The 22,464-nt window shown below is 43.2% G+C and overlaps 1 protein-coding gene across 1 annotated transcript in view; it reads left to right on the top strand.

Moving 5' to 3' along the window:
- LOC140739928 (dedicator of cytokinesis protein 7-like) overlaps positions 1-22,464 on the top strand; it is a 222,135-nt gene that overhangs the window by 120,898 nt on the left and 78,773 nt on the right. The window contains exons 16-19 of the mRNA XM_073068608.1: positions 2,562-2,632; positions 4,263-4,404; positions 11,375-11,470; positions 20,742-20,828. Of these exons, the coding sequence (XP_072924709.1) occupies positions 2,562-2,632; positions 4,263-4,404; positions 11,375-11,470; positions 20,742-20,828 (396 nt within the window). The remainder of the gene's footprint in view (positions 1-2,561; positions 2,633-4,262; positions 4,405-11,374; positions 11,471-20,741; positions 20,829-22,464) is intronic.

The raw sequence follows: 22,464 nt of genomic DNA, 5'->3' as shown, positions 1-22,464 counted from the left end.
AGAGGGACTTGGGAGTGCTTGTTCATGAATCGCAAAAAGTTGGCTTGCAGGTACAACAGGTTATTAAGAAGGCAAACGGAATGTTGGCCTTCATTGCTAGAGGGATTGAATTCAAGAGCAGGGAGGTCATGCTGCAACTGTGCAAGGTACTGGTGAGGCTGCACCTGGAGTACTGTGTGCAGTTCTGGTCTTCATACTTGAGGAAGGATATACTGGCTTTGGAGACGGTGCAGAGGAGGTTCACCAGGTTGATTCCAGAGATGAAGGGATTAACCTATGAGGAGAGATTGAGCCGCCTGGGACTGTACGCACTGTAGTTCAGAAGAATGAGAGGGAATCTTATAGAAACATACCAAATTTTGAAAAGGATAGATAAGATAGAAGTAGGAAAGTTGTTTCCATTGGTAGGTGAGACTAGAACTGGGGACATTGCCTCAAAATTCAGGAGAGAAGATTTAGGACAGAGGTAAGGAGAAACTGTTTTTCCCAGAGAGTGGTGAATCTGTGGAATTCTCTGCCCAGGGAAGCAGTTGAGGCTTCTTCACTAAATATATTTAAGATACAGTTAGGTAGGTTTTTTACCAAGTAGGGGAATGAAGGGTTATGGGGAAAAGGCTGGTCGATGGAGCTGAGTTTATGGACAGATCATCAATGATCTTATTGAATGGTGGGGCAGGCTCGATGGGCCGGATGGCCTACCCCTGCTCCTATTTCTTATGTTCTTTCAGAACCCTGCGCTGCAGTCCAACTGGTCCAGGTGATTTAATTACCTTCAAACGTTTTAGCTTCCCAAATACCTTCTCCTTAGTAATAGCAACTTCACTCATTTCTGTCCCTTATGCTCTTGAACTTCTAGCGTACTGCCAATGCCTTTCACAGTGAAGACTGATGCAAAAATCTTGTTCACTTTGTCTGCCATGTCTTTGTCTCCCATTACTATCTCTCCAGCTTCGTTTTCCAGTCGTCCGATATCCACTCTCACCTCTCTTTTACTCTTTATATATCCAAAAAAATCTTTTGGTATCTGTGGTGAACTACATATACCTGTCTGGACACGCCCACCTGCTGACTGCTCCTGTGGCTCCTCCCACTGACCGTGGCTCCTCTCCCAGACCCCGGTATAAAGGCGATTGAGGCCTGAGCCCTGCCCTCAGTCTCCAGGATGTAGTATGGTGGTCAATTACTGCTTGTTCTTTCTTCCAGTCAATAAAAGCCTATATCGCACCTCACGTCTTGGAGAGTTGTTGATGGTGCATCAGTATCTCCTTTGATATAATTGGCTAGCTTACCTTCACTATTTCATCGTTTTGCTCCTTACAGATGTTTTAGTTGCCTTCTGTTGGTTTTTAAGAGCTTCCTAAATCCTCTACCTTACCACTAATTTTTTCTCTATTATATGCCCTCACTTTAGCTTTTATGTTGGCTTTGATTTCCCTTGTCAGCCATCATCCTGCCTTTAGAATACTACTCCTTTGGGATGTATCTATCCTGCGCCTTCTGAATTGCTCCCAGAAACTCCAGCCACTGCTGCTCTGCCATCATCGCTGCTAGTGTCCCCTTCCAATCAACTTTGCCCAGCTCCTCTCTCATGCCTCTGTAATTCCCTTTACTCCACTGTAATACTGATACATTTAACTTTAGCTTCTCCCTCTTAAACTGCAGGGTGAATTCTATCATATTATGATCACTGCCTCCTCAGAGTTCCTTGACCTTAAGCTGCCTAATCAAATCCGGTTCACGACACAACACCCAGTCGAGTTTGGCTGATCCCGTAGTGGGCTCCACCACAAACTGCTCTAAAAAGCCACATCTTATGCTGCCGGACCTGCAGCATTTTGTTTGTTGCTCCTGTTGTCTGATGCCTACCTCACTCTGTATTTAAATATACATTTGACCCCCTGCCTTTGATTCCTTTCCCTCTGTGGCCATTCTCTCCAAACAATCCCTCGATCCATTTGGCCCTTCTTTCTCTACTACCCTTCCTCTCAATGAACCCTCCCTTCTGTGTCACCCCCCCTCCCCCATCTGACAATGTTTGGTTCTGCTGTCACTGTGAGTACCTCCCCATTATTGCTATGTCATTGACCAGTGCTGTAGGGTGATAGAGGAATAGAAATCCATTTTTGGGTATTAAGTATGTACTGGGGCCTTATATTCAACTCCCACTGCACAGTCCAATTACCTGCCTTGGTTTTTTTTTGTTACTCATGCCACATGTTCCCTTCACCTGAGTCCTGTATTGTTCTATTCTTCCTTACGAGATGAGGGGAATGATCAGTGGGTCTCTAACCACAGAAACCCATGCAGTATTAATGAGCTCCAGCAGACGACTTAAGCGACAATCAACTGTCCAATGATCTGCAGAGTGATTATTCCTTGCGTCAGTTTAAATTGTTCTACCGAGGCATCGTATGGAGTTAAATATTGGCCAAAATGGTGCTTCAGCCTAAAGCCTCACCTCGGCCGCCTTAGGACCATGAGCTATTATGATAAAGTCTGTCTTTAAGCGCTGCTTTTATTGAAGCTACATATAATGTTATTAATAATTATTTTCCCCCCAGGTCATTTTTGGAAAATCTGGATATCCTGAATACACAACTGAATCATATACACCTGTGGCCTATCACAGCAAGTATGCACTAGGAGGGAGTGGTGGGCACTGCAGTGTGCATGGTCTTAGACACGATTAAAGAGATGAGAGCTTTTCTCCTCTGTGGTTTCAACTTGGAGCTCTGTAGCCCACAGTACAAGATTCAGAGTTCAATAGCAACTAGGGTTCATCCAGCAGCCACCCTGTGAGACCAGGTGACCTGTTATAGTGGACTCAGTGGGCTTTAGTACAACACTGAGCTGTATGGGATCAATGAGTGCTCTCACCTTGACATCGGCAGGCGAGGCCGGTGGTCGCTCTCATGATGAGAGTCAATGTGATATCAGGTTGAGATTAAGGGCACTGTCACAGAGCAATCAGCCACCATGACAGGTAACTGATGCACAAGACTTTCTTTGATGGAGCTGTGGACGATAAACTGTAAATAATTCCTCACGACCATGCACATTGTAGGGTGCTAAGCCAATTATGTTTATCATCCCTGGGGATTTTTCTAAGCAAAATCTGGAAGTTTGGGGTGGAGTATGGGGATTATCACTGGAAATGTGTGCGATTTACATTTATTTAGAGTCTGCGAAGTAATCTGACGGTATTTTTATCAGTGACTTGATAATCATTCCAATGTAGATAGTGGTTTTATCTGTGAGTCGATGGTCTCTGTATCCCTGCCCTGTATATCCATACCTTCCTTAAGTCTCTTCTCAGATCTGATTGGTTTATTCGATGTTACTGCAATGTTTGGGCCCACATTTTTTCTCTTTCTCTCTGCATTATCAGGCTGTATGAAACTGCATTTGAAGGTGCACAGACAGGCTCTCAGCAGCCCCATGTACAAAATGAGAATATTGGTTTGCTGTTCCATCCCTAATCCAGGAGTCCTGTGATCAGATAAGGGGCCGTCCTGGTCACTGTGCCTCAGTGACAAAGTGGTGGAAGTGGAGCTGTTTTACCCAGAAACTCACTAACTCCGTTCAGTCACTGTTTTACTGGTTCTGGGCACAGCAGTAAAAAGCCAATAAATGCCTCCTTTGGCTTCTCCTTTTGCACTGTGCGTGGTTATAGTTCAGTAATAACGCTTGCAAAAGGATCGGTCACTGGATAAAACATTTATTACATTCTTTAATACAGTAGGGACTATTCAGCTCATTCCATTTAAACCATAAGACAGGAGCAGAATTAGGCCATTCAGCCCATCGAGTCTGCTCTGTCATTCGGTCAAGGCTGATTTATTATCCCTCTCAACCCCATTCTCCTGCCTTCACCCTATAACCTTTGATGCCCTGACAAATCAAGAACTTCTGCTTTAAATATACCCAATGACGTGGCCTCCACAACCCTCTGGGTCAATGAAGTCCATTTTCTGGTTAAAGAAATTATTTATTTAGGGATACAGCACGATAGCAAGCCCTTCCAGCCCATGAGCCCATCCTATTAGATCCATGTGACCAATTAACCCACTAACCCATATATCTTGGGAATGTGGAAGAAAACCCACATAGTCATGGAGAAAACTTACAAAATCCTTACAGATAGCAGTGGGAATTGAACCCAGGTCACTGTCTCTATTATTGGGTCTTCTAAATATATGATTTAAATTCTCTCATTATTTAAGGATATCAGTTCCATGACATTGTTTTAACTATTCTGTCAGGAGTCCTTTCTTCTACGAGGAAGTGAAGATGAAGCTGCCTTCAAGTCTCACCAAGAAGCATCATTTACTCTTTACCTTCTATCATGTGAACTGTCAGCCCAAGCAGAGCCAGGACACACCGGAGGTTCCAGTGGGTTACAGTGTAAGTCTCTACATTATCGCCGTGTGCTCTGTCGCTGCTACTGCAGAACTGTAGCCACTCAGTGCAAGAGAATGTCAGCCTTGTGTTGAATAAGTGGCGCCCTGCTGTACTGGCAGAATGTCGGCAATAATTGGGCCCAGTCTTTCCTTTGGTTCAATCACAGGATGCACTTGGGTTGTATTTGATTGAAATCGAGCCAGTTTGACTCCATTTTAAGCTGACTGCTGTCTGTTGGAATCCTTCATGCAGCGAAATCCTTATACAGTGAGACCATTTGTCTCGACACAAAGGAGCTGGAGAAACTCAGCAGGTCGGGCAGCATCTATGGAGGGAAATGGTCAGTCTATTGAATTGAATTGACTTTATTTCTTACATCCTTCTTATACACAAGGAGTAAAAATCTTTACGTTACGTCTCCGTCTAAATGTGCAATGTGTGCAATTCATAGTAATTTATAATAAATAGTATGTACAACAGGCCAGCCAATATAATATAGACATACAATTGCATCAGCATGAATTAAACAAGTTAATCATGAATTAATTATGTTTTGGTACAAGTCTCTTCATCAGACTGGAAAATAAGAGGGGGGATAGCCAGTATAAAAAAGTAGAGGGAGGGCAGGAGAAGATCAACCAGACAGACCACTTGACTCCTATGTTAACAAGTGAAATGTGAATGTTTCCAGTCTGGCTCATGCTACAAGAGTGTGGCACTTAACACACAAAGTTATAGAAGCATTGATTTCAACAGTAACAAAAATATGAGTTTGTTGAGTAATGTAATTGGTGGACTTTCACCGCGCTTTGTGTTCAGTTTTTTTTGGTGCTCAGTAAATGAGTTGCTGCCTTTTTTTCTTAAATGTAAAATGCCTCGGCTGTTTTATTTGTGAAAACCTACAAGTTTACCGTTGTAGTTAGGTTCAGAAATAAGAAGATCAGAAAGTTTGGAGATTAAGAGCTTTTGCACTTCCACCAAGTTTCAGTGAAAGAAACCCAGTAGCTTTTAAGCCACAGTTTTTTTAACTCCTCGGCTTGTGTGAGGTGACCAGGGTAAAAGGTTAGCCAAGAACAGCTAATAAAATCGCAACACTCACACACAATGCTGGAGCAACTTGGCAGATCAGGCAGCATCTCTGGAGGGAAGTGCCTCAGCCCAAACATTGACTGTTTCTTTCTCTCATAGATACTGCCTGACCTCCTTACCGCCCCCCCCCCTAGCATTTTCTGAGTTTCCAGCATCTGCAGTGTCTTTTGCATCCGCTGTAAGACTGTGTGTCTCAGAAAAAATAATGACTCATATCTCTTGCTCAATCTGTGTGTATCCTTGTTCACTGGAGCTGAGCTTGCATCAAACATGCAATACGTGATTAGCAGCACATTGCCTGAGTCCATTAGGTACAGTGATTCCACTGACCCTGTCACTAAATATATCTGGAGAGAGCCTCGCTCGGCTCTTGCTTGCGACCATACCGAACAAAAGGAGTGGCAACTGATACTGGTGTCATACCTCTTGTGTACCTTTGCTAGAACCCACTGGGGAAATGTAAAGTGAGAGGTTCCACACAGAGCGTCACTGCAAAGCCATTTTGAACAAGCTGAATGGTGCTGTTGTGATTGTCACAATCTTGGAAAAAGGCCTGGGTATTAATTACAAGCTTTCTTCCACAATATCATGAACTGAGGATATGCTTGTGACAAGTTCTTGTAAAAATCAAACATTTCATTAGAGTTTTCCAGGGAGGATTGGAGATCTGTTACATAATTTGATTCCCCAGTGACCAGACACCATAAGCTTCTCCTCCTGCATTGGTACAGGCCGCCCAGCAGGGGTCTTACAGTCACTGTGCAGTTTCTTTGCTAATACACTGACGCCATCCAACTTTAAAAATGGCTTTGCTGTCACATCCCGTACAACATGGTACCTTAACGGTTAGCATAACACTTTACAGCGCCAGCTATCAGAAGATTGGGGTTCAATTCCCCCGGCTGTCATCAGGGAGTTAGTACGTTCTCCCCATGACCATGTGGGTTTCCTCCCACATCCCAAAAGATGTATGGATTAGGTTAGTAAGTTTAGGCATGCTACATTCGGCACCCAAAGCATTTCGGCACGCGTGCTGGCCCAATGCATCTTTGAAGTGTGTAGGTCATTGAGGCAAAAGATGCATTTTACTGGCAACAGAAACAAAATGCCGAAGGAATTCAGCAGGCCAGACAGCATCTATGAGAAAAGGACAGTTGACGTTTCAGGCCGAGACCTTCAGCAGGATTGGAGAAAAAAAGATGAGAAGTCTGAGTAAGAGGGTGGGATTGGGGAAGGAGAAACACTAGGTGATGGGTGAAATTGAGAGGGGGTAGGGTGAAGTAAAGAGCCGGAATGTTGATTGGTGAAAGAGTTACAGGGCTGGAGAAGGGGGAATCTGGTAGGGGGAACAGAAGGCCATGGAAGAAAGAGGAACACCAGAGGGAGGCGATGGGCAGGTAAAGAGATAAGGTGAGAGAGGGAAAAGGAGATGGGGAATGGTGAAGGGGGGGGGGGGGGCGGCATTACCAGAAGTTCGAGAAATCGATGTTCATGCCATCAGGTTGGAGGCTATCCAGACAGAATATAAGGTGTTGCTCGGCAACAATAGAGGAGGCCATGGGTAAACATATCAGAATGGGAATGAGTAGTGGAATTAAAATGGATGGAGGCTTTTTCTGGCGGATGGAGGATAGGTGCTCAGTGGAGCTGTCTCCCAATCGGTGTCGGATCTCACTGATGTACAGGACTCCACACTGGGAGCACTGTTACAGTAGGTGACCCCAAGAGACTCACAGGTGAAGTGTTGCCTCACCTGGAAGGACTTTTTAAGCCCTGAATGGTAGTGAGGGAGGAGGTATAGGGACAAGTGTGTCACTTGTTCTGCTTGCAAGGATAAATGCCAGGAGGGAGATCAGTGGGGAGGGACGAATGGACAAGGAGTGGTGGGGGGGGGGGGGTAGGGAAAGATGTGCTTTGTGGTAGGATCCTGTTGGAGATAGCAGAAGTTCAGAAGTTACGGAGAATTATGTGCTGGGCGTGGAGGGCTATTGGGATGGTAGGTGAGGACAAGAGGAACACTAACCCTGGTGGGGTGGCAGGAGGATGGGGTGAGGGCAAACGTGCGCGAAATGGAAGAGATGCAGTTGAGGACAGTGGTGATGGTGGAGGAAGGGAAGCCCCTTTCTTTGAAGAAGGAGGACATTTCCTTCATTCTAGAATGAAACACCTCTTTCTGAGAGCAGAAGTGGTGGAGACAGAGGAATTGAGAGAAGGGGATGGCATTTTTACAAGTAGCAGGGTGGGAAGAGGTATAGTCCAGGTAGATGTGAGGATTAACGGGTTTATAGCAGACATCAGTGGATAAGCTGTCTCCAGAGGCAGAGACAGAAAGACCGAGAAAGGGGAGGGAGGTGTTGGAAATGGACCAGGTAAATTTGAGGGCAGGGTAGTAGTTGGAGGCACAGTTGTTCAAGTTGTCGAGTTCTGCATGGTTGCAGGAAGCAGCACCAATGCAGTCGTCAGTGTAGAATAGGAAAAGTGATACTGGGACCCATGCGAGTGCTTATGGCTACACTTTTCATTTGAAGGAAGTGGGAGGAGCTGAAGATGACATTATTGAGAGTGAGGACAAATTACACCAGACGGAGGAGAGGGGTGGTGGAGGGGAACTGGTTGGGTCTGGTGTCCAGAAAGAAACGGAAAGCTTTGAGGCCTTCCTGGTGGGAGGTGGTGGGGGATGCATTTTACTGAATATTGCAATGTTTCAATCTATGTGTGACAAGTAAAGCTGACCTTTAATCTTTACCTTCTAATGCCACTGGATTCCAGCAAAGGTATAGATGTCACTGTACCTCCTAATGTCTCTTCTCCTTCTCTAAACGTTTTTCCACATTGGACACCTTTTGCACAAGCCTTTGAAAATAACTGTACTTTGAACTTTGATGTCTCTTATTGCCATCGTGCTGCAGGAAATGCATTAATTGCTGCCCCATGACCAAAAGAACATATGCTCAGTTCTCATGACATGACCATTGGAAAACCAAGCAGACACTAGTCTACCATTTTGTGAAACACCTGCACTCTGTCTTCGGCAGCCATCTTGAGCTAACAGTAGCACGCCACTTAAACTCTCCTTTGCACTCCAACTCACTGATCTGTCTTTCCTCTGTCTCCTCTATTGCTACAAAGAGGCCAAATGCAAATTGCAAGAATAATTTGGCAAACTGGATCAAAAACTGTCTTGGCAATCGGGTGAAGATAGAAGTTTGTTTTAGTTACTGGATGTTTGTGCCTAATGGTGTTGCTCAGGGATCAGTGCTTGGTTCTTTGCTTTTTGTAATATATGTAAATGATTTAGATGTGGTTTTAGGAGACATGTTCAGAAGATTTAGAGATGACATGAAGATTGGTGGAGTTATGGGTAATGTGGAGGATAGATTGAGGGTATAAGGTGATATTGATGTGTTGGTGAAATAGGCTGATACATAGCAACTGGATTTCAATCCAGATAAATATGAAGTGATGCATATATTGGAGTTCTAATGAGGCTAGGACAGATACCATCAACAGCAGGGTATTGGGGAGTACTAATGATTAAAAGAAATGTTGAATACTTAAAGGTAGCAGAACAAGTAGGTAAAATAATTAGGAAGGGATAAGGATACTGGCCTTCATTAGTCAAGGCAGGGAGGCTATGGAGTTTTATAAAACTTTGATTAGGTCTTAACTGGAGCACTGTGCACATTACTGGATACCACACTCTAGGAAAGTGTGGCGCGTGGCCAAGTGGTTAAGGCATTGGACCAGCGATCTGAAGGTTGTGAGTTCGAGCCCCAGCCGAGGCGGCGTGTTGTGTCCTTGAGCAAGGCATTTAACCACACACTGCTCCAGTCCGCCCAGCTGAAAATGGGTACCGGCAAAATGCTGGGGGTTAACCTCGCGATAGACTGGCGTCCTATCCGGGGGCACGGGAAGTCTCGTACTCTCAGTCGCTTCATGCGCTTCCTGATGAGCATCTTCCTATGAGACATCTAGAAAAGATGTGATAGCTAAAGGGGATGCAGAGGAGATGTTGCCTGGGATGGAACATATATATGAAACAATATCTTTTCATCCTTGTTGCAGGATGTTAAGTGAAGACATGATTAAGGTACATGAAATTATATAGATAGGGCAGACTGCAGGAAACACTTCTCCATATCCGAGATAGACAAAAGATAAGGAAATAGATTTAGGATGGGGGGGGGGGGGGAGGGAAGAGAGATTCAGAAGGAATACAAGGGGGACATTTTTCGCTGAGAGAGTGGTGAGTACCTGGAATACACTGCCTGAGAGATTTTTTGTTTCAAGATGGAGCCGAATTGCAGTCTCCATCGAGGCCATGGTTCAGACATGGTTGTTTTTTAATGTTTTTTTTTAGGTTCATGGGATGATTGTGGGGTGTTCAGGATCAAGTTATAGTTTAGCAACAAGGATGTAGGGGAATTAGAGGATAGGTTAGAGAGTTTAAGCCTCAAGGTCAGTAACAGGACGAGGAAAGGTAGGGGGCAGAAGCCAGAATAAAATGTTGGGGGAGAGGAGGAGGACAAGCTGGCAGCTGGTACGTGAAGCCAGGTGAGGGGGAAAGATGTGAGAAACCGGGAGGTGATAGGTGGAAGAGTTAAAGGGCTGAAGAAGAAGAGTGAGACCTGTACATTATAGAGGGAGGATCTATAATGACACAACTGGCCCCAGAGATCAGCAAACACTTTCCTGATTCTGTATTTTGTGGTCTGTTGTGCTTGGTGTGCCATGATTTATGTTTGGAAATTAGACTTTTTTCTGTAATTAGTGTTTTAATGTAATAGGGAAGAGAGCACTATTATGACATCCTATTTTAGAGATCAAACATAAATGTTGGCAGTGAATAGGGATACCAGACTTAACTAGAACTGCAATGTGGCTCTTCCTGTAAAGATTAACACCGGACACCAGTAACAATTATTTCTAAATTTAAAATAATTTATGAGACATTTATTTTTGGCTGTGATATGATCTGCCTTCAATATCCATTGCAGAGTCTGACATATAAACGTGCCTCTCTGTAGCTGGTCTCCATAGTAATTTGGAGTTAATTATTTATTTTATGGTTTCTGCTTAGAATCCTCTCACGATAATTGAAAACAATATTTCCAGCAAATAATTAGAATTACTCTAGGCACAAGTCAAATTGGAATGAACACTATCTGTATATTCACAGATATCATTGTTTGTGAATTACTGTTCTCAGCAATTTTTCTAACTTTTTTGCTACAAAGTTGTTTCTCCTAGTTAGCAAGACTTGAATTAAGAGTTAGCTAATAGGGTTTGTCTATTTTGGACAAAGCTAAGTAGAAACCATTTATTGAAAGGGTCAGTAATTAGCAATGCCTGTGGTGATCCATAAATTAGAAGAATATATTGAAAACTGAGATGATCAGATATCTCGCTCTGAGAACTATAGTGAAGCAGGATGGGAACGTGTCAAAATAAAGTGAGTGGCTGAATATTTCCCCTGAGTACTGTTGTGTGTGTAATCTGAAGTGGAAGGAACTGAATATCAAATAGATAGCATGTTGAGATGAGGGGGAAGGTGTACTTTATAGCCAGAGTCTAGGAGGGCTGATAGACTTGAGCAGAGAAGTTCCTCTGGACTGGCACATCAATAATAAACCTGGTGGATAAAAATTGTGAACAACACAAGGCATTTTAAATCCCTGCAATGGAGAATCTTTGGGAGGTATTTGAATTTAGAATTTTTTTCTCTATTGCAATTAATTGTAACATTCCTGTGGTCTGATTACCAGCCAATAAATTATTGCTTATTCAGCAGTACTTTTTTTTGTTTACAAAGGGTTAATAAAAATGTTTACATTCCTTTATCATTATTGGTAGTATTAATTATCCATCCTTTACTTGTCAACAGTGGTTACCAATCCTGGACAAGGGACATTTGCGTTCTGGTTCGTTTGATCTTCCTGTCTGTTTGGACAAACTTCCATTCCAGTATTCAGTAGCCTCTGTAAGTACATGGTTAATAAATATCTATCCATATTAATGTAATAACTGGTGCATCTCTGTTTTCACAGGGGATTATATTAAATGTACGTTACTGAAAAGCCATTCATCTCAATAGTTTGTTCCAATGTATATGCTTTGGTCAAGTCTCATACTGTTTCAGTCTAACCCACTATTCTCCTCTCCCTCATATACTTTTCCAGCCTTCTTTTAACATTTTTTCTTTCAAACACTCCCTGATGGTTGCAAGTTTCTCAATCTCAGCAGCCTATGGTTACTGCTGAATTTCAACATGTATCGATAGCCTCTAGTTACTCTTGCCCCAGTGTCAATCCTTTCCAGATGACTCTGCCCTCTCTTTCTGATGCTGTCCTTGTAAATCTTTTCTGCAATGTCTCTGACACCTCTGGATCATTTTTATAACACAGATGACTGTAACCACACCTCTGTACTTCTAGAAATAACGCCCAATGCTTGAGTTGCTTTCTTTTGGCCCTGCTAAGCTGTAGTGGTTCTTGATAGATAGATAGATATCTTATTGATCCCAAAGGAAATTACAGTGTCACAGTAGCATTTCAAACACACAGAAATACAAATATTACAAGAGAAGTAATAAGAATAAAAAATAAGTTACCTTAAAAATAGGATTACAATATTTAAAGTCAAAGATTACAAGATTGTTGTACTTGAGATCTGAGATCCCTTTATTCCTTTCACCCACCAGGACGTGCATTCTTTGAATTACGTGACATTTGTATTCTTAACAAAATGCATTGGTATCCATCTATGTTGAATGCCATCTATCAAACTTTTGGCAAGTTTATTAATATCGCACTGTAATTTATTGCAGTCCTTCTGAGGTTTGACTTCACCTCTCAGTTCAGTATCATCCAAAAATTAAGCAATTTTTCTTATGGTTCACAGTAAATCATTGATGTGAGGTGAGAACAGTAGTGGTCCCAGCATACACCTCTACAGAAACTGTCCATATTTATCTGCTATTAAGGTTGATTGGAGTCATTTCTTGGCTTCTGCCTTGAAGCTAGCCAGCAATCCATTCTTCTTACTCCACAGTTCCTGATGTTATTCATTAGTTTATTATAGAGTAACTTATCAAAAACTTTTAGAAGATTTTAGATAAATTACATACAGTGGATTCCAATTAGTTGGGACCAATACATTTTGGCCCAATCAAGCGGCTGCCCAATTAGCCAAAGTTTCATGGAAATAGTTAAAAGGTGTAAAAAAGACAAACAACACACACAAAATGCTGGTGGAACACAGCAGGCCAGGCAACATCTATAGGGAGAAGCACTGTTGACATTGTGTTGCTTGAATTTCCAGCATCTGCAGATTTCCTCGTGTTTGCTTTTTAAAAAAGACAAACTGCTGTTTAACTGAGTAACAACTTATGTATTGAAATGAAATGCAGAACAAATTTGAATATTACCAATACTACTGGTGGTGATCCGTTGTATCCAATGAAGACAGGAACCCTGGGCAGGAGAGTTTTTGAACTGAAAAAGTTGCCCACTGGGCCACTCTCTCAACCTCGGAAGTCTAGGTTGAGGGGTACAAGTGGATCTAACAACTGGGGTCTTCCCTGGTTGCAGTGGATGGCCATGATTTCTTCTGTGCCTTGTCATGTGCTTTGTTCTCCACGTAACACTGCAGTTCAGTTCGATCTCACTGTAGATCTCGCCCGCTCAGTCTGCCGGAGCTGACTTTGCATGCTAGGATAGGCACGTCCCTATCTCACCAGGGTATGAAACCCGCCGGCTACTCTCACCTGGTTTAGCCTGCCTGTTGAAGCTGCATATTGGGGTGTGGCCGCTGGTTCATACTTGGAACCACAGGTGAGAGCCGAGTGTCCGGTGGGGACCAGAGGTAACATTCAAGAAGGTTGTCGATACCTTCAAATTGTTTGTAGTTTCTATCTTGTTGAAGGAGTGAAAGTGTTTTGTTTCTGCTCTCGGCCGTTTCTGGCATTTCCAAGTCTATATGCTTCAAAAACTGCAGTGAGTAAAACTGCACCATCACTCACCATCAGTGAGAAATATCACTGCTTTTTGAACACAAACTGGTGCTATTTAAAAACTGTCTGCTCTAAGCACGGTGTAGTGTCTAAAGGAAATGCAAGTGCACACGACTGAGGCTAGTTAGAAACCGTTTGGCAACAGTCTCCTGTCTCAATTAAGCAGCATTGTGTCCCAAATAAATAAAGGGAATCCCAGCTATTTTCTCTATTAGTTTTTGTTCTTTAACAGTTGTCCCAAATAAGTGGCTTCCCTGATTAACCGTTGCCCCAATTAACTGAAATCTACTGTGTTTTGTATTACTATGTATTATGTCTGCTCTTAAAAGTCAGTGACACTGACAAATATAATCTTGCTTACCTTCATTGAGTTGATGAATTGACTTACTGTGTCTCCATTTCTTATTTATAATGCTCTTAACTCACTGATCATCTCATCATCCAATGTCATGTTCATCTGTTCTATCTGGACTGTAAATACCAAAGCAAAAGAATGATTTGTATCCTGAAAATCTCATTGCCCTGTCTTTCTCCTGATCATCCTTGTCATATCTCAACATTCTTTCTTTTATTGATGTCTGTACACTTACACTTTGGTTTATGCTCCTTGATAGTTCAACTTTGTTTTCCTATTCATTTTTCTGGTCCCTTTTTCTTTCTTATTATGTACTCTATAAAGTCTGCGGACTTAATGTTCCCTTCCCTCAATGACATTATTGATCCATAGAGTTTCTGTGGGATATGCTTAGTCTGCCCATTCCTTTCAGTGGAATGTGTTTTCCTGTGCTCATTTGAACCCTCTTGCAGGCGATACCACAATAACTCTTTATTATTGTTTCTTAGTTTGTTGCCTTTTTTATTAGTTCCCATTTCTATTCTCAGCCCATTATTGAATTTTTCTCCCATTCTGACCTGGATTTTCATCACACTAGTATCCTTGTTGTCATTTTTAAGGCATTTAATAGTACAGTTCCTATTTCTTAAATGTTCTCTTAATTTTTGCTTCCTTCTGGTACAATCCCGTAACTAGTCCATCCTCCTTTGTTGGGCTTTTTTACATTATGGAGATTAAAGAGGAGTCCTCTGTACAATGTGGAACTCCATTGGCTTACTTGCTTTATCTTTCTCTTCAAATATTCATGTACTTTCAGATGCCATTGTTGTATTTGTATCTCAGTAATGAACATCGTGCAGTTTAATATATATGGCCAATCTCTGAGCATGTTAAGGACAGTATAAAACATATACGTACATTGTCTAAGCGCTGACCTACAGCCCACAGCACTGACTGACTTCATGTCAATGTTTTCTGGGCAGCAATTGAATTAGTTGTGCCCTGAAGTTGAGTTTGAAGCACAGATTCATTGAAACAGTGGAATGACACATTTCCTAATGGAATAATGCTGTTGCCCTCAAAATTCTTTCAATCAAATTACCTGGGAAATCCGCTATATATAAAGGTTTAAATTATATTCTGTAGCTCTACACAGTTCAGGCAGTCACATTTATTTCCTCCATCACTAATTCCTGCTTATAATTAAAAGCTAATATAGTTATACATACTTGTACAGTATAGTATACATATAGTTATACATCAAACATACTTGCTAGTCTCCAAATGGTTCTGTTGTCTTTTCAATCCATCTCCTGATGCCTTTACAAGCGGAAAGCAAAATGTGAATGGAGTAACGTTATAGATTCCTGGATTTTGTGCAATAATATGTGATGTGTAAACTGTAGTCCAGAAATTGCTGTCTCTGTGCCTTTCTCTTGTGTAGGATCTTGCCCTACTCACTAACTGCTTGCTTGGTCACTTTAGCTTTGGAATGTTCTGCAGCTCGCTGAAACAAGACACCACCTTCACAACTCTGCCCAAGTTTACTTTTGAAAAGCATTCTCTCTCCCATGCTGGTCCACGATCTCTGGGATTCTGCACAAACCTGTTCTCTTCGCTTTAAGTAATGCCTCAACTCCGTGTGGCTGCCTACATCTGATTTTACCCTCCTCATTTCATCTAGGTCTGCTAATAACTCACACAAGATGCAGGAGGAACTCAGCAGGTCAGGCAGCAGCTCTGGAGAGAGGGAAAAGAGTCAATGTTTTGCGCTGAGATCCTTCAATAGGATTGGAAAGGAAAGGGGTGGGAAGCCAGAATAAAAATGTGGGGGGAGGGGAAGGAGCTTTAGTTGGTAGGTGATAGGTGAAACCAGGTGAGGGGAAGGTTGGGTGGGAGGGGGAGGGGAGGATGGAGTGAGAAGCTGGAAGATGATTGGTGGAAAACGTAAAGGACTGAAGAAGAAGGAATCTGATAGGAGAGGAGAGTGGATCATGGGAGAAAGGGAAGGAGGATAACTTCTATAGTAACTTCTGCTCAGCATATTGAATTGTAAGACATATTTTAAATTTACAATTTACAAATCCATTTCCAGAGTGAAGAGTTTCTTGAAGGTTTAGTTTTTATAGTTATTTATTTAGAGATACAAGTAGGAACAGGCCCTTTTGGCCCAATGAGAGGCTTTGCCTTGCGACCCACATGTTTAACACTAGCCTAATCACAGGGCAATTTACAAAGACCAATTAACTGACCAACCGCTAATATTTTGGACTGCGGGAGGAAACCTGAGCACCCGGAGGAAAACTACACGCTCATGGGAAGAACGTGCAAACTTGTTACAGGTGGCGCTAGAACTGAACTCCAGATCCCGCACCCCAATCTGTAATAGTGTTGCGGTAACCACTATGCTAGTTCAGACCCACCTTCCTAGTATGACCCCCATCTTACCCCTACCACCTTTAACCCCCTCGAACCTTTGTATTTTGCTGCCTTAGTTTCACTTGTTCCCTGACTTACTGTTATATCTCAGGGGTTAGTTCGGGCCTGAGTTGGTTGGTCTACCCTCAACATCCTCCCCTGGTCCACAGTCATAGATCCGTGTAGCTAGGGAGGATGAGCAGATTCTCTCCCTGGCCTTATGCCTCTCACCCTTAGCATGATGAGGCCCTACCCACAGTAGGGTCGACGTGAGGAAACAAACAAAAGACAGTGGGGTGCCAAAGGAAGAGGGATAGGTAAGACAAAATGAGAGAAGCTGGTGCTCCTTAATCTCTCATCCTGGTTCAAGTTCGGGTGTATTATCGTATAAATGCCCTGAAAAATAAACTTTTGCAGCAGCAATTCAGTACATAATAAATGTGAGCAACATAAGTTAACATCAACAAATTAATATAAATTATACATCACTTACGCAACAAAATAAGCATAATGACATTTCTGGAAGGTGAGAGAGAGTAAGAAGGCATATTGCCTGAGGTAATGCTAGGAACACCCAGATGGCAGCGGGGAAGAAGCTGTTGTTGAACTTTGAGGTGTAGGTGTGAGCCTTCAGGTTCACAACCTATCCCTCAGTGTGGGTAAGAGCAAGGGATTAACTGCGGACTTCAGGAAGGAGAAGTTGAAGGAACATACACCTGTCTCATCGAGGGATCTGCAGTAGAAAGAGTAAGCAGTTTCAAGTTCCTGGGAGTCAACATCTCTAAAGATTTAACCTGGGCCCAACATATTGATGCAATTATAAAGAAGGCACAACAGTGCCTATATTTCATTAGGAGTTTGAGGAGACTTGGCATGTCACAGAAGGCACTCACAAGTTTCTACAGATTATCATGGAGAGCATTCTAACTGGTTGCATCACTGTCTGGTTTGGGGGCTGGGGAGCAAATGCACAGCATCGTAAAAAGCTGTAAACTCAGCCAGCTCCATCATGGGCTGTGGCTGAGGACATCTTCACAAGGTGATGACTCCCACTTCGAGGACATCTTCACAAGGTGATGACCCCCATGTCGAGAACATCTTCACAAGGTGATGACCCCCACGTCGAGGACATTTTCACAAGGTGATGACTCCCACGTCGAGGACATCTTCACAAGGTGATGACCCCCATGTCTAGGACATTTTCACAAGGTGATGACTCCCACTTTGAGGACATCTTCACAAGGTGATGACTCCCACTTCGAGGACATCTTCACAAGGTGATGACCCCCACGTCGAGGACATCTTCACAAGGTGATGACTCCCACGTCGAGGACATCTTCACAAGGTGATGACTCCCCACGTCGAGGACATTTTCACAAGGTGATGACTCCCACATCGAGGACATCTTCACAAGGTGATGACCCCCACGTCGAGGACATCTTCACAAGGTGATGACTCCCATGTCAAGGACATCTTCACAAGGTGATGACCCCCACGTCGAGGACATCTTCACAAGGTGATGACTCCCACGTCGAGGACATCTTCACAAGGTGATGACCCCCACGTCGATCTTCACAAGGTGATGACCCCCACGTCGAGGACATCTTCACAAGGTGATGACTCCCACTTCGAGGACATCTTCACAAGGTGATGACCCCCACGTCGATCTTCACAAGGTGATGACCCCCACGTCGAGGACATCTTCACAAGGTGATGACCCCCACGTCGAGGACATCGTCACAAGGTGATGACTCACACGTCGAGGACATCTTCACAAGGTGATGACCCCCACGTCGAGGACATTTTCACAAGGTGATGACTCCCACTTCGAGGACATCTTCACAAAGTGATGACTCCCACGTCGAGGACATCTTCGCAAGGTGATGACCCCCACGTCGAGGACATCTTCACAAGGTGATGACCCCCACTTCGAGGATATCTTCACAAGGTGATGACCCCCACGTCGAGGACATCGTCAGAAGGTGATGACTCCCACGTCGAGGACATCTTCACAAGGTGATGACCCCCCACGTCGAGGACGTCTTCAAAAGGTGATCACTCCCACGTCGAGGACATCTTCGCAAGGTGATGACCCCCACGTCGAGGACGTCTTCAAAAGGTGATGCCTCTAAAGGGTGGCATCCATTATTATGGACCCCGTCATTTTAGTTTTTTTATATGTTACAATGGCACAAAAATAACAAATTTCATGACATACGCCAGTGATGGTAAACCTGATGCACTCCTGGATCTCCTGCCTGAACTGAAGGCAGCATTAAGAAGAGGACATGGCCCAGATGGTGGGAGTGCTTAATGATGGATGTCACCTGCCTGTAACATTGTCTCTTACAGATGTCCTCGAATGTAGGGAGAGCTGTACATATGATGGACAGGCTGCATTAGAGCTTCCATTTCAGTCTGTGATGCAACCAGTCAGAATGATTTCCACTCTACATCCGCAAAGGTTTTCCGGAAAACTTCTAAGAAAGTAGAGATGTTCGTGCACCTTCCTCGTGGTTACATTTGTGTACTGAGCCCAGAATAGATCCTCCAAGATATTGACACCCGGGAACTTGGAGCCGCTCATCCTTTCCACTGCAAGCCCCTCCACTGAGGGTCTTACAAATTCTGTCAACTAAAGCTTTATTAAAAGGGGCTACCACTACTAGTCCAGGTGTGTATCTCACAGTTTATCCTCTGCCTCTCTCCTCTTGAACCATTCTTAATACATTTTATTTCCTTGGCTTTCTTCATCTTAATTTGATTCCAGGCCTACAACACACTTCCTGGGTGGTGGAACCAGTCGGTACATTTTCCACAACAAACAAGCTTTCTTGCTTTTCCAGTACCACATTCACCCTCCCCCATCTCACCAAACCCACCTAGGACCTATTTCAAAGTTCAGAAGAGCTTACTGGCACCATGCTATTCTGACGCCACTTGCTGCTTCTAATTGTGATGATTAAGTCCCATTAACTTATTTCAGGGTTTAAATCCAGTCTATATCTTCTTGTCTTCATTCAGCCCTGTCATCAGTGGGTCAGGGGCATGGCTCTTGGTGCTTTGATCCAATGAGCAGCTGCCACTGAGGCCACCCACGGCCAATTAAAAGGCTTACAGAATCTCTCCATTCGCACGCAACATCGGATGACTAATTGCCGCCCACAACCTGCTACTGTCTTTTTCCTGCCCTAGACTGATAACTCTCCCAGCACAGGAATGGTCCCAATGTTATCGATTATCTCTGCTAAAACTTGACTTCCTATCACCTATCTCTGACTGAGGAAGGCTTCCCACTTCACAACAATAACATGTCAAAGATCATCAGTGATAGCTGCTTCCATGCTTTCCCTCTTTGGCTGTGGGATCCCTTTCTCCATCACAGCAGTTCTGGGAACGTGAGGAGTTTGCAAACAGAGGAATTGGCCAAACAGACCGCCCTTCCTATGCATAATATAATTAAAACATAACAAAACAGAAGTAAGCCATAAATTCATTTGTTAGGTGTTGCCGATATTCTGACCTTGGCCTTCACAGCATTTGTATGTTGTTGTAGGTAACTGCAGCTGCTGAACGTTTTTTTTCGCTGGCTATCCACAGTGAGCATCAGAGCAGCATCTGTCTAGTGCAGTTTGCACGGAGCTAATCCGGCACGTGTATTTTGGTTGCAAGAGTCTTGCCCCTCAAGAACGTCATTCGGTGCATATTTTTCAATTAATATTAACTTCCATTAGCACACTATTACACCTGCCGTCATTTTCTACAGTAATTGAATTCCACGCCCCAATGCTTTGTAGTAAGCTGAGAGGATGGCCTTTGTAAGTGGAAGTCTGAGAGAAGTATTTAGTTGGATATTTTAATTTCGTTTGGCTTTGGTGTCAGTCACTACTGACAACTTTGAATGAATTTTGTAGTTCATGGCTCAAAAGTCTTTTTTTGAATGCCTCCATCTTATTTTTTTTCTCTTGTGGAGCTACAGACTCTCCCAAGACTGTTGGTAAAACATATTATTTGTTTATTGGGATAGAGCATGGTGTAGACCCTTTGAGACATGCCAACCAGCAATCCCCTGATTTAATCGTAGCCTAATCATGGGACAATTTACAATGATCAATTAGCCTACCAACCGGTACGTCTGGTGGAATCATCTCAGTCTTGATTTCTCTGGATCTGACAATACTGATGGTTTATTAAGTTTTATAACATTAAAGGCTTTCTCCCACATTTAACCACATTAAAAATCTGAGCTTGGTACTGATGTGGGTCTTGCCATTAAGGTGGTAATGCTTTTGAAGTCTTGGCAGTGCTTTTCTATAGAAACCCGGTTAGTGCTTGACATCTACTCTCAACTGTGCCCCTGCTGTGCTATCTTAGTCAGTTGACATGGTTAGCATTTGAAGAGCAACAGCATGAAATGGAATCCATTTATGGTTATTACATTGTATTAAGAAGCATGAATCCTTATAATTGTCTTGCTTTTTATTGCAGACCTCACTGGCGGGGGTGAAGTGGTTGGATAATCGGAAATCAGTATTTAAATTGGAGCTACGGCCATTTTCAACGATATACCCTGAGGTAAATGATTTCAGTTTCAAAGCTGCCAGAATATAGTGTTGGTTTTGAGGACAGGTGGTGGACTGGCAGAGCCCTCTGACCCATAAGACTATAAGGTACAGAGCAGAATTAGGCCATTCAGCACCTCGAGTCTGTTCCACCATTCCATCATGGCAGATTCATTATCCCCTTCAACCCCATTCACCTGCCTTCTCCTCATAATCTTTGATGCCATTACTAATCAAGAACCTATCAGCCTCTGCTTTAAGTATGTCCAATGACTTGGTCTCCACAGTTGTATGTGGCAACAAATTCCACAAATTCACCACCCTCTGGCAAAATGAATTCTTCCTCATCTTTGTTCCAAAGGACGTCCTTGTATTCTGAGGTTGTGCCCCTTGGTCCTAGACTCCCCGACGAGAGGAAGCATCCTCTCCAAGTCAACTCTATCTCGGCTTTTCAATGAGAACCACCCTCATTCTTCGAAACTCTAGTGAGTACAGGCCCAAAGCCATCAGACACTCCTCATGTGTTAGCCTATCATTCCCAGGATCATTCTCGTAAACCTCCTCTGGATTCTATCCAATGCCAGCACATTGTTTCTTAAATAAGGGGCCCAAAACTGCTCACAATACTTCAAGTGCAGTCTGACCAGTGCCTTATATATTCAAGTCCTCTTGAAATGAATGCTAACATTGCATTTGCCTTCCTTACCACTGACTCAACCTGCAAGTTAATCTTTAGGGAATTGCACCTATGATTTCTGAATTTTCTCCTCATTTAGAACATAGTCTATGCCTTTATTCCTTCTACCAAAGTGCATGATCGCACACTTGCCTACACTGTATTCCGTTTACCACTTCTTTGCGATTCTCCTAATTTGTCCAAGTCCTTCTGCAATTTCCCTGCTTCCTCAATACTGCCAGCCCCTCCACCTTTCCTAGTATTGTCTTCAAACTGGACCCATTCCAATGCAACATGGGAAACAAGCGCTGTGATGCCAAAACTGCCACAAGCGTTGTATTCTGAGCTCATGTTGCCAAGTGATATCATGTTATTCCGATTGATCCCATCCTCTTGTGAGGTCATTCAGCAGCACCCTGATGTCAAGACGTTCAAGATATTATTGTCTCCCGGGCTCCCTGAATGATCCAGTTATTCCTAGAGTGATTTCATTTCTGGGATTCTGGATGTGATGCCACTTGGATCCCACAGAGTACTAGCATTATCCAGTGACTTCACTGAGTGGTATTACTACATCCCGAGCCCGTGCAGAATGTAGTTTCACCACATTACCAACTCACAATACGATGTCATTATTTCCTGAGTTCTCTGAAATTCATGAACAGCAAATATCAGGAGTGCAGAACAGGTAATCCCAAATTATGTATTAAGCACTACTGAGTGTTGGTGAATTTCTCATTTGGGTGCTTGATCCAATGCTGGGCTCTGTGGAAATCTTCTTGCACCCTGTTTTATTGAGTGACGTCATTTTCAGAGCTCCATGTCTGATGCTATATGGATGTTCCGTGTCTGATGTTATATGGACGTTCTGTGTCTGATGCTATATTGACGTTCCGTGTCTGATGCTATATGGACTTTCCGTGTCTGACGCTATATGGATGTTCCGTGTCTGATGCTATATGAACGTTCTGTG

This window comes from Hemitrygon akajei, chromosome 16, assembly GCF_048418815.1.
Source record: "Hemitrygon akajei chromosome 16, sHemAka1.3, whole genome shotgun sequence".
In the NCBI taxonomy this organism is placed as follows: Eukaryota; Metazoa; Chordata; class Chondrichthyes; order Myliobatiformes; family Dasyatidae; genus Hemitrygon; species Hemitrygon akajei.
This window is presented reverse-complemented; position numbering and strand designations above follow the sequence as displayed.